At 46.1% G+C, this 12,282-nt stretch overlaps 1 protein-coding gene across 5 annotated transcripts in view; it reads left to right on the top strand.

Annotated features, from left to right (window-relative positions):
- Positions 1-12,282, top strand: part of NFATC2 (nuclear factor of activated T cells 2) — a 146,182-nt gene that overhangs the window by 97,953 nt on the left and 35,947 nt on the right. For all 5 annotated transcript variants that reach the window (XM_056548370.1, XM_056548371.1, XM_056548372.1 and 2 more), the window contains exon 9: positions 18-671. In XM_056548370.1, the coding sequence (XP_056404345.1) occupies positions 18-671 (654 nt within the window). The remainder of the gene's footprint in view (positions 1-17; positions 672-12,282) is intronic.

A 12,282-nucleotide genomic window follows, 5' to 3' on the forward strand; every position in this document is an offset into this window, starting at 1 on the left:
CTGTTTTGCTCTTTCAGTGCCATCTATTAAAACAGAGCCTCTTGAAAATGAATATACTTCCCTAGTCAGAAGTAACGCGCATACTGGGTTAGGAACAGCAGCACAACCTTTCTACCCCCAGCATCCACTGAGCAGTGAATCCCCTTCATGCCTAGTGGCCAACTTGGTCTCCTGTCAACAAGCAAGAGTTGGCCTTCCATCACCAGATTCACGATATACACAGCAGAGCCCATCAGCAGCTGTGTACCAAAGAAGCAAAAGCCTTAGTCCCAGTCAGCTAAGCTATCACCAGCCCTCTCTGGTGACTTCTCAGATCACAATTCCTGATCCTCATAGATCAGTCCTTGTCCACACTAGCTCTCCGATCCAGTCTGCAGCAAACCCTCAGCCATCTCCAGTAATCCACTTTTCTCCCACCAATCATCAGATGAGATGTGGAAGCCACCAAGAGTTCCAGCACATCATGTGCTCCGACTTTGCTCCCAGTCTTACACGTCCAACCCAGGCGCAAAGAGTAAGTCCCACCAACTATCCCACTGTAATCCAGCAGCAGTCCAATAGCCAGAGGTCTCCTAAGAATTGTCCTCCAGCCACAGAACAGAAGGAAATCTTACCTTCAGGAGTCACGGTTAAGCAAGAGCAGAACCTGGATCAGGCCTATTTGGATGATGGTAAGCACTGTCTTTTTTGTAACTATGCTAGAATGTGCACAGTTTGCAACTTTCCAAGCTGTAATACTACAAATGTATAGCATTCTTACCCCTGGACTGTTATTCATGCGGTATACAATTTGTAAAGTCTATTCATCCACATTAACTATTCTCATCTAAAAGCTATACACGTTTCAGAATGACGGTAAAGTGCGTAGGAGGCTTAGAGCAAAGATACTAAAGCTGAACAATACTCTGAACTTAGGTATTTTTTTATTATTATTAGTGGTAGGTAAGTGAAAACATATACTTAACATGTTTGTTAAAACTCAGTAAGGTAATATTTCCCCTTAACTATAAGCTCCAAAGCCACCACACTTCCTGGATATGTTCCCTATAAACCATCCTGCCTGATATTCATGGCCCCTGTGGCCTCTCTTGCCTTCTATGGCTACATGATATTCTTTGCTATCCTTCTCTCTCCTTGCCTACAAATCCCAGCAATCATTGCAGCTCTGCTCTGTCAGTCAGCTCCCTCCTGATCTGAACAGCAGAGAGACATTCAGTGTGTGATTGGCTAAGTCTGCACACACTAGAGAGCATGAGACCGCACTAAAGAGAGCATGACTCATCAGTCCAGGACAGAAATCACATGGTCTGTGTCTCTCAGGAGGGTGGGGGCTGCTTTCAGAGAGGGATTTGGACAGAGACAGAGTGGATGGCTGGATGATGTAATCTCCTGACTTCATGCATGTAAGTGACAACAAAGAGGGCAAACTACTCTATATAGCTATTGAATTATAGTTGGACAACTAAATAGGTTCATGAGAGGGAAAGGATAGGCTATGAGTTTAGTTCCCCCGGAGTACCCCTTTAATAATCTATAATGGTGTTTCTTTGTGTAATTTATTAGGTACCCGATGTTTTTCTAGTTATGCCTGTTGAAAATATTTTATAATTATATAGACTTATATAGTGTATGTATATATATATATATATATATATATATATATATATATATATATATAATTGATAAAAGTGAAAAATAGTAGAATATAAAGTCTTATACTTTGTGGCCCATACGATAAAATGAAAGACTCCTCCTTTCGAGTAGACTTCTGTCTTTCCCTTTTTCTATTACATAATATGAAGCTCATAATGGTTTTTGAGGATTCCCTCTTAAAACAAGAATTAGGGGGTTCACACTATTATATATATATATTTATATGTGTATATATATATATATATATATATATATATATCGAGGTGCTTGTGTTGCATGTACCCTTGGTGCCAAATTATGCACAATGGAGAAGGAAAATGGTACAAACCTCTAGACATATATATATATATATATATATATATATATAATTTAATTAAAAATGTTAGAAAAAAACTAGTCAACATTTATTAATAGACAGAAAATATGTTCAAGCAGGGCCCTTGCTATGGACTATATCTAAGATAAAGTGCACAGTAAAGTGCAATTACAACTGTATCCGAAAGTATCCAATAACAGAGTTTATGATATGCACCACTCACCACACCACTCACTGCACCCGGAGCTTTCTGCCCAGTGGTGCGGTGAGTAGAGCACCAAACTCTATCATAAACTCTGTTATTGGATACTTTCGGATACAGTTGCAATTGCACTTTACAGTGATACAATATCGCAAGACTGTGGGTGGCTATATCGCTATTCAGCAACAATATCATATTTAGCAACACTATATTGTTTTAATACTGTCACGATGCCGGCTGGCAGGTAGTGGATCCTCTGTGCCAGAGAGGGATTGGCGTGGACCGTGCTAGTGGACCGGTTCTAAGGCACTACTGGTTTTCACCAGAGCCCGCCGCAAAGCGGGATGGTCTTGCTGCGGCGGTAGTGACCAGGTCGTATCCACTAGCAACGGCTCACCTCTCTGGCTGCTGAAGATAGGCGCGGTACAAGGGAGTAGGCAAAAGCAAGGTCGGACGTAGCAGAAGGTCGGGGCAGGCAGCAAGGATCGTAGTCAGGGGCAACGGCAGAAGGTCTGGAAACACTGGCAAGGAACACACAAGGAACGCTTTCACTGGCACTAAGGCAACAAGATCCGGCAAGGGAGTGCAGGGGAAGTGAGGTGATATAGGGAAGTGCACAGGTGAACACACTAATTGGGACCACTGCGCCAATCAGCGGCGCAGTGGCCCTTTAAATCGCAGAGACCCGGCGCGCGCGCGCCCTAGGGAGCGGGGCCGCGCGCGCCGGGACAGAACAGACGGAGAGCGAGTCAGGTAGGGGAGCCGGGGTGCGCATCGCGAGCGGGCGCTACCCGCATCGCGAATCGCATCCCGGCTGGCAGCGGAATCGCAGCGCCCCGGGTCAGAGGACGTGACCGGAGCGCTGCCGCGGGGAGAGTGAAGCGAGCGCTCCGGGGAGGAGCGGGGACCCGGAGCGCTCGGCGTAACAGTACCCCCCCCCTTGGGTCTCCCCCTCTTCTTAGAGCCTGAGAACCTGAGGAGCAGACTTTTGTCTAGGATGTTGTCCTCAGGTTCCCAGGATCTCTCTTCAGGACCACAACCCTCCCAGTCCACTAAAAAAAAATTTTTCCCTCTGACCTTTTTGGCAGCTAAAATTTCTTTGACCGAGAAGATGTCCGAGGAGCCGGAAACAGGAGTGGGAGGAACAGATTTGGGAGAAAAACGGTTGAGGATGAGTGGTTTGAGAAGAGAGACGTGAAAGGCATTAGGGATACGAAGAGAGGGAGGAAGAAGAAGTTTATAAGAGACAGGATTAATTTGACACAAAATTTTGAAAGGACCAAGATAGCGTGGTCCCAACTTGTAGCTAGGGACACGGAAGCGGACATATTTAGCGGAGAGCCATACCTTGTCTCCAGGGGAAAAAACGGGGGGAGCTCTTCTTTTCTTATCCGCGAACTTCTTCATGCGTGATGAAGCCTGTAAGAGAGAATTTTGGGTCTCTCTCCATATGATGGAAAGGTCACGAGAAATTTCATCCACAGCGGGCAGACCAGAGGGCAAGGGAGTAGGGAGGGGGGGAAGAGGGTGACGGCCGTACACCACGAAAAATGGGGATTTGGAGGAAGACTCAGAGACCCTGAAGTTATACGAGAATTCGGCCCATGGGAGGAGATCTGCCCAGTCATCCTGGCGGGAGGAAACAAAATGTCGCAAATAATCACCCAAGATCTGGTTAATCCTTTCTACTTGTCCATTGGACTGGGGATGATATGCAGAAGAAAAATTTAATTTAATCTTGAGTTGTTTACAGAGAGCCCTCCAGAATTTAGACACGAATTGGACGTCTCTATCCGAGACAATCTGCGTAGGCAACCCGTGAAGACGAAAAATGTGTACAAAAAATTGTTTAGCCAACTGAGGCGCAGAAGGAAGACCAGGGAGAGGGATGAAATGTGCCATTTTGGAGAATCGATCAACGACCACCCAAATAACAGTGTTGCCACGGGAAGGGGGTAAATCAGTAATAAAATCCATACCAATCAGAGACCAAGGCTGTTCGGGGACAGGCAGAGGATGAAGAAAACCAGCGGGCTTCTGGCGAGGAGTCTTATCCCGGGCACAGATAGTGCAGGCTCGCACAAAGTCCACAACATCCGTCTCCAGAGTCGGCCACCAATAGAAGCGGGAGATGAGTTGCACAGATTTCTTGATACCCGCATGACCTGCGAGATGGGAGGAGTGACCCCATTTGAGGATTCCGAGGCGTTGGCGAGGAGAAACAAAGGTCTTTCCTGGAGGAGTCTGCCTGATGGAGGCAGGAGAAGTGGAGATCAGGCAGTCAGGTGGAATGATGTGTTGCGGAGAGAGTTCAACTTCAGAGGCATCCGAGGAACGAGAGAGAGCATCGGCCCTAATGTTCTTATCGGCAGGACGAAAGTGAATCTCAAAATTAAATCGGGCAAAGAACAGAGACCACCGGGCCTGGCGAGGATTCAGCCGTTGGGCAGACTGGAGGTAGGAGAGGTTCTTGTGGTCGGTGTAGATAATAACAGGAGAACTTGATCCCTCCAATAGATGCCTCCATTCCTCAAGTGCTAATTTAATGGCTAGAAGCTCTCGATCCCCGATGGAGTAGTTCCTCTCCGCTGGAGAGAAGGTCCTAGAGAAAAAACCACAAGTGACAGCATGCCCGGAAGAATTTTTTTGTAGAAGAACAGCTCCAGCTCCCACTGAGGAGGCATCAACCTCCAATAGGAAGGGTTTGGAAGGGTCAGGTCTGGAGAGGACGGGAGCCGAAGAAAAGGCAGACTTGAGTCGTTTAAAGGCGTCTTCTGCTTGAGGAGGCCAGGACTTGGGATCAGCATTTTTTTTGGTTAAAGCCACGATAGGAGCCACAATGGTAGAAAAATGTGGAATAAATTGCCTGTAATAATTGGCGAACCCCAAAAAGCGTTGGATAGCACGGAGTCCGGAGGGGCGTGGCCAATCTAAGACGGCAGAGAGTTTGTCTGGATCCATCTGTAGTCCCTGGCCAGAGACCAAATATCCTAGAAAAGGAAGAGATTGGCATTCAAACAGACATTTCTCAATTTTGGCATAGAGTTGGTTGTCACGAAGTCTCTGAAGAACCATACGGACATGCTGGCGGTGTTCTTCTAGATTGGCAGAAAAAATTAGGATATCGTCCAGATATACAACAACACAGGAGTATAACAGATCACGAAAAATTTCATTGACAAAGTCTTGGAAGACGGCAGGGGCGTTGCACAGTCCAAAGGGCATGACCAGATACTCAAAGTGTCCATCTCTGGTGTTAAATGCCGTTTTCCACTCGTCCCCCTCTCTGATGCGGATGAGGTTATAGGCGCCTCTTAAGTCCAATTTAGTGAAGATGTGGGCACCTTGGAGGCGATCAAAGAGTTCAGAGATGAGGGGTAAGGGGTAGCGGTTCTTAACCGTGATTTTATTAAGACCGCGGTAGTCAATGCAAGGACGTAGGGAGCCATCTTTTTTGGACACAAAGAAAAATCCGGCTCCGGCAGGAGAGGAGGATTTACGGATAAAGCCCTTTTTTAGATTCTCCTGGACGTATTCGGACATGGCAAGAGTCTCTGGGGCAGAGAGAGGATAAATTCTGCCCCGGGGTGGAGTAGTGCCCGGGAGGAGGTCGATAGGGCAATCATAAGGCCTGTGAGGAGGTAGAGTCTCAGCTTGTTTTTTGCAGAAAACATCCGCGAAGTCCATATAGGCCTTAGGGAGACCGGTTACTGGAGGAACCACAGAGTTACGGCAAGGGTTACTGGGAACCGGTTTTAGACAGTTCTTGGAACAAGAGGACCCCCAACTCTTGATCTCCCCAGTGGACCAATCCAGGGTAGGGGAATGAAGTTGAAGCCAGGGAAGTCCAAGGAGAATTTCCGAGGTGCAATTGGGGAGGACCAAAAGTTCAATCCTCTCATGATGAGATCCGATGCTCATAAGAAGGGGCTCCGTGCGGAAACGTATGGTACAGTCCAATCTTTCATTATTTACACAATTGATGTAGAGGGGTCTGGCGAGACTGGTCACCGGGATGTTGAACCTGTTGACGAGAGAGGCCAAAATAAAATTTCCTGCAGATCCAGAGTCCAAGAAGGCCACTGTAGAGAAGGAGAAGGCAGAGGCAGACATCCGCACAGGCACAGTAAGACGTGGAGAAGCAGAGTAGACATCAAGGACTGTCTCACTTTTGTGCGGAGTCAGCGTACGTCTTTCCAGGCGGGGAGGACGGATAGGACAATCTCTCAGGAAGTGTTCGGTACTAGCACAGTACAGGCAGAGGTTCTCCATACGGCGTCGTGTCCTCTCTTGAGGTGTCAGGCGAGACCGGTCGACCTGCATAGCCTCCACGGCGGGAGGCACAGGAACAGATTGCAGGGGACCAGAGGAGAGAGGAGCCGAGGAGAAGAAACGCCTCGTGCGAACAGAGTCCATATCTTGGCGGAGTTCCTGACGCCTTTCGGAAAAACGCATGTCAATGCGAGTGGCTAGGTGAATAAGTTCATGTAGATTAGCAGGAATTTCTCGTGCGGCCAGAACATCTTTAATGTTGCTGGATAGGCCTTTTTTGAAGGTCGCGCAGAGGGCCTCATTATTCCAGGACAATTCTGAAGCAAGAGTACGGAATTGTACGGCATACTCGCCAACGGAAGAATTACCCTGGACCAGGTTCAACAGGGCAGTCTCAGCAGAAGAGGCTCGGGCAGGTTCCTCAAAGACACTTCGGATTTCCGAGAAGAAGGAGTGTACAGAGGCAGTGACGGGGTCATTGCGGTCCCAGAGCGGTGTGGCCCATGACAGGGCTTTTCCGGACAGAAGGCTGACTACGAAAGCCACCTTAGACCTTTCAGTGGGAAACAGGTCCGACATCATCTCCAGATGCAGGGAACATTGGGAAAGAAAGCCACGGCAAAACTTAGAGTCCCCATCAAATTTATCCGGCAAGGATAAGCGTATCCCAGGAGCGGCCACTCGCTGCGGAGGAGGTGCAGGAGCTGGCGGAGGAGATGACTGCTGAAGCTGTGGTAGTAACTGTTGTAGCATAACGGTCAGTTGAGACAGCTGTTGGCCTTGTTGCGCTATCTGTTGTGACTGCTGGGCGACCACCGTGGTGAGGTCAGCGACAACTGGCAGAGGAACTTCAGCGGGATCCATGGCCGGATCTACTGTCACGATGCCGGCTGGCAGGTAGTGGATCCTCTGTGCCAGAGAGGGATTGGCGTGGACCGTGCTAGTGGACCGGTTCTAAGGCACTACTGGTTTTCACCAGAGCCCGCCGCAAAGCGGGATGGTCTTGCTGCGGCGGTAGTGACCAGGTCGTATCCACTAGCAACGGCTCACCTCTCTGGCTGCTGAAGATAGGCGCGGTACAAGGGAGTAGGCAAAAGCAAGGTCGGACGTAGCAGAAGGTCGGGGCAGGCAGCAAGGATCGTAGTCAGGGGCAACGGCAGAAGGTCTGGAAACACTGGCAAGGAACACACAAGGAACGCTTTCACTGGCACTAAGGCAACAAGATCCGGCAAGGGAGTGCAGGGGAAGTGAGGTGATATAGGGAAGTGCACAGGTGAACACACTAATTGGGACCACTGCGCCAATCAGCGGCGCAGTGGCCCTTTAAATCGCAGAGACCCGGCGCGCGCGCGCCCTAGGGAGCGGGGCCGCGCGCGCCGGGACAGAACAGACGGAGAGCGAGTCAGGTAGGGGAGCCGGGGTGCGCATCGCGAGCGGGCGCTACCCGCATCGCGAATCGCATCCCGGCTGGCAGCGGAATCGCAGCGCCCCGGGTCAGAGGACGTGACCGGAGCGCTGCCGCGGGGAGAGTGAAGCGAGCGCTCCGGGGAGGAGCGGGGACCCGGAGCGCTCGGCGTAACAAATACATTCCACTATACGTGCACTTTATCTTAGATATAGTCCATAGCAAGGGCCCTGCTTGGATATATTTTTGTATATTTACTTTAATAAATGTTATTGTGTTTTTACATACAACTAGTCTTTTTCTAACATTTTTAATTTAATATATATATATATATATATATATATATATATGTCTAGAGGTCTGTAAGATTTTCTTTCTCCAGGATTCCCTCTTGCTGAACATCTTGCTTGACCAGTAAACCACATAAGCAGTAGCGCTGTATTGCTTCGATATAGCCACAGCAAGAAACCCGAGTAGTCTTTTAGATATTCATGCTAAAATTCCCCTTAAATAATTATTTATAAACATACTTTGAATGACCATACTATGAAACTGTAAGTGAGTTCTTGCACATTTTATTCAAATGTATTGTTGTATGTATGTTTATAGCATGGTAGATTAACCACTCTCTTATGACCAATGGGACGATTTTTTGTTGTTATCGGTAGTAACCAGTCCTGTACGTATCATTTATGATCATGTTATCCATTTGTTAGAGTTGTTTGTATTTAGAAGTAAAGCTAGGGTCACGTCATGCTTTTGTCTCTGTTTCATTGTTTCCGTCACAGTCAGTTTAATTTTGCTGTATACAACAACGCACTATTGTACAGTATATGTTAAAAATAAATCAGATCTATTATGGTCAGTTTTTAAATTATGTAAGGCAATAGGAAACAAACTATTCTAAATGCTATACAGAAGCATCTGTTCTTAGCATCCATTAATGTATCTTCCATTAATAACGCAGTGTGAACACACTATGCTGGACAAAAATAGATGTCCCATTGAATAAAATAATGAAGAGGGCCAATGGGTTGAGTATTATCAGGGCCACACATACACAGTACAGCACGGACTGACCTTCTTTTTTTTTGCTGTGCAAAAAGCCTTTTGAGTACAATGTGAACTTCAGACATAGACATCACTCTGTCCATGTGTGTATAATCCCATCAGCAGCCCGGTCCTGCCAGAACCTGAATTTCCTATGCTGATTAAGTATATAATGCCGTAATAGCACAAACACGTCCCATGGGAGGAATAGGGGAATCTCTCTCCCTCGGAGGTAGGAAAAAGATGAGGACATTTGTCTGCGGTCATTCTCTGTATGTTCACTTTCTGAATAATCTTCCTGTACCTGAATAATGCCGCTGTCTGCCCTGACATCATCCCTCTTTTTATGCTACTTTTATTGTTTGCTCATAACATTTTAAATAGGTCTGGTAAAATTTTGTAAAAATCTAGATATGCATTTTCCATTGCTTTACCATTCTGTCTCTTAGTGTCCCTGACGCTGGCCAAGGTTTAGGCTGCCAATATGGAGTCGGTTAAGCACATTAAACTACGTGATCGCTGCAATGATAGTTGATGGCCCCAAGTGCTGTCTGCCCTGTAACATTCCTCATGATTATAAGAGTCCTTTTCTTCTGAGGATTAAAAATAACACGGAGTTGGGTGTAGTATAATGACTGGATTTGTATTCTGTGGCCCACAGTCATTTGGCTGCCCATCCAGCAGCTTTCTGGAACAGTGAATGTTGACTCTCAGTCTTGTACTTGATCTCCACTCTGGAGTCGTCTTACTTACATACTGTTAAGGTTTCTTCAAAGAGAATCTGTGCCCTCTGAGAATTTAGGAAGGTGACTGTAGCTCCAGTCTTTGTACTGCACTGTAATGTTCTTTTCTCACTTATTTGATATTCACATTGTGTACAATGATGTGTGGCCATCTCCTCTCAGCAAAATCTCATGAGCACTGTCATTCATGACAACTATGTCATGTAATGGAGCTTGGTCTGGGAGGAGCAAGATTATTGTTGTCTTGAAGTCAAGCAAGAAACCATCATATTGCTAACTTCATTTTTCATTGGGCCTCTGGAGAACGAGATCTGGCATCTGGTTACTCTGCTTCTTTTTTTTTCTGTCTATCGATATAAATAATATCCCCATTTTAAAATCATAGTCATTCTCTTAAATGTATGTCTTAGAGGAGGAGATCTACCCTTATAGATAAGTTTTTATTTTTATGTCTTATAGCCTGCCAGTGTCACTCTGTGTACCAAAATTGACACAAAAAATTTGGTGCAAAATTTTATACTAAAAACATATCCCTTATCGACAGAATAGGACTTAAGTGTCTGATCACAGGTGGTCCAATCTCAGGGACCCCCACAATCTCAAGCTGAATGGAGTGGTGAGTCAGCACAAGCTCCATTCATTCTGTGTTGAGGGAATTGGGGGGTAGGGGGGGAGGATAGGGAATGTAAAGAGTTTATAGGTTTCCTTCTACGGTAAAGAGAGATCTTTATTAAATTAAAACACAAAGGCGAAAAAGTTCTTTAGAAAAAGGTGTGCCACGGTTGTGTTGTATGATTTACTCAGCAACACATAGTTTTAAAAATCTGCCAGATACGGGGCATGTAGTCATTGGGGCAGTCCCTGGCAGCTGCTCTCCACTCCAAGAGTGATGCTCTCTCCCTATGTGTGGGAGGGCAAGGACCAGCGGCCTCCCTTGACTGCAACTAAGAAATCTCTGATCAAATCTGCAGCATACACAACAAATACCCTTAAAATGAAATCTGTGCCAGCTTTCACCTAGTGTAGATCTTTCCTATTATTCACGCCCCCTTGTGACGTAACGGCCCGCCCCTCATTACAAGTCTATGGGAGGGGGCGTGGCAGCCATCATATCCCCTCCCATAGACTTGCATTAACACCTTAAGGACTCAGCCCATTTGGGCCTTAAGGACTCAGACAATTTTATTTTTACGTTTTTGTTTTTTGCTCCTCGCCTTCAAAAAATTATAACTCTTTTATATTTTCATCCACAGACTAGTATGAGGGCTTGTTTTTTGCGCGACCAGTTGTCCGTTGTAATGCCATCACTCACTTTACCATAAAATGTATGGCGCAACCCAAAAAAATACTATTTGTGTGGGAAAATTCAAAAGAAAACCGCAAGTTTGCTAATTTTGGAAGGTTTCGTTTTCACGCCGTAGAATTTACGGGAAAAATGACATGTGTTCTTTATTCTTTGGGTCAATATGATTAAAATGATACCCATGATAACATACTTTTCTTTTACTGTTGCGCTTAAAATTGCAAACTTTTTAACCAAATTAGTGCGTTTAAAATCCCCCTATTTTGAAGACCTATAACATTTTTCCGTATAAGCGGCGGTATGAGGGCTCAATTTTTGCGCTGTGATCTGTACTTTTTATTGATACCATATTTGCTATAAAACTTTTAATCCATTTTTTATAAATTTTTTAGGGAATAAAATATTATAAAAATGACTTTTTTTTTTACGTTCACGCCGTTCACTGTATGGTATCATCAACATTTTATTTTAATAGTTCAGATATTTACGCATGCGGCGATACCAAATATGTATATAAAATATTTTTTAACACTTTTTGGGGGTGAAATAGGGAAAATTAGACAATTTACGTTTTTATTGGGAGAGGGGTTTTTTCAAATTTTTTCTTACTTAAATTTTTTACTTTTGTTACTTTTATTTTTACACTTTAATAGTCCCCATAGGGGACTATTTATAGCAATCATTCGATTGCTAATACTGTTCAGTGCTATGTATAGGACATAGCACTGATCAGTGTTATCGGTCATCTTCTGCTCTGGTCTGCGGGGAAGGCAGATCAGAGCAGAAGACTCCCGGAAGGCATCGGAGGCAGGTGAGGGGACCTCCATCTGCCGTGCTGGATGACAGGATCACCGCGGCAGCGCTGCGGGCGATCCGATCATCCATTTTAGTGATAGCGATGCTGCACTTCCGCGGATGTTCGCCATTACCGGCGGGTCCCTGGCTGCGATCAGCAGCCGGGACCTGCCGCGCATGATCCGGACATCGCTCCGATGCTTGCGGTTATGCTTAGGACGTAAATGTACGTCCTGGGTCGTTAAGTACCAGCTCACCAGGACATACATTTACGTCCTGCGTCGTTAAGAGGTTAAGAAGGCGGGCCGGGACATCATGAGGGGCAGAGCTCTGATGTCACAATGCTCCGGCCCCTGTATCGCTGGTCATTACGCACGGAGCAAGTCTGCTCTGTGTAGTTATGATAGTGGGGTGCCGCAGCCGAGATCCCAGGGGTCCCCAGCAGTGGGACCCCCGCGATTTGACATCTTATCCCCTATCCTTTGGATAGGGGATAAGATGTCTAGGGTCGGAGTACCCCTTTAAGTTTCAGCAGTTTTCATC

The sequence above is a fragment of the Hyla sarda genome, chromosome 12, assembly GCF_029499605.1.
Source record: "Hyla sarda isolate aHylSar1 chromosome 12, aHylSar1.hap1, whole genome shotgun sequence".
Taxonomy (NCBI): Eukaryota; Metazoa; Chordata; class Amphibia; order Anura; family Hylidae; genus Hyla; species Hyla sarda.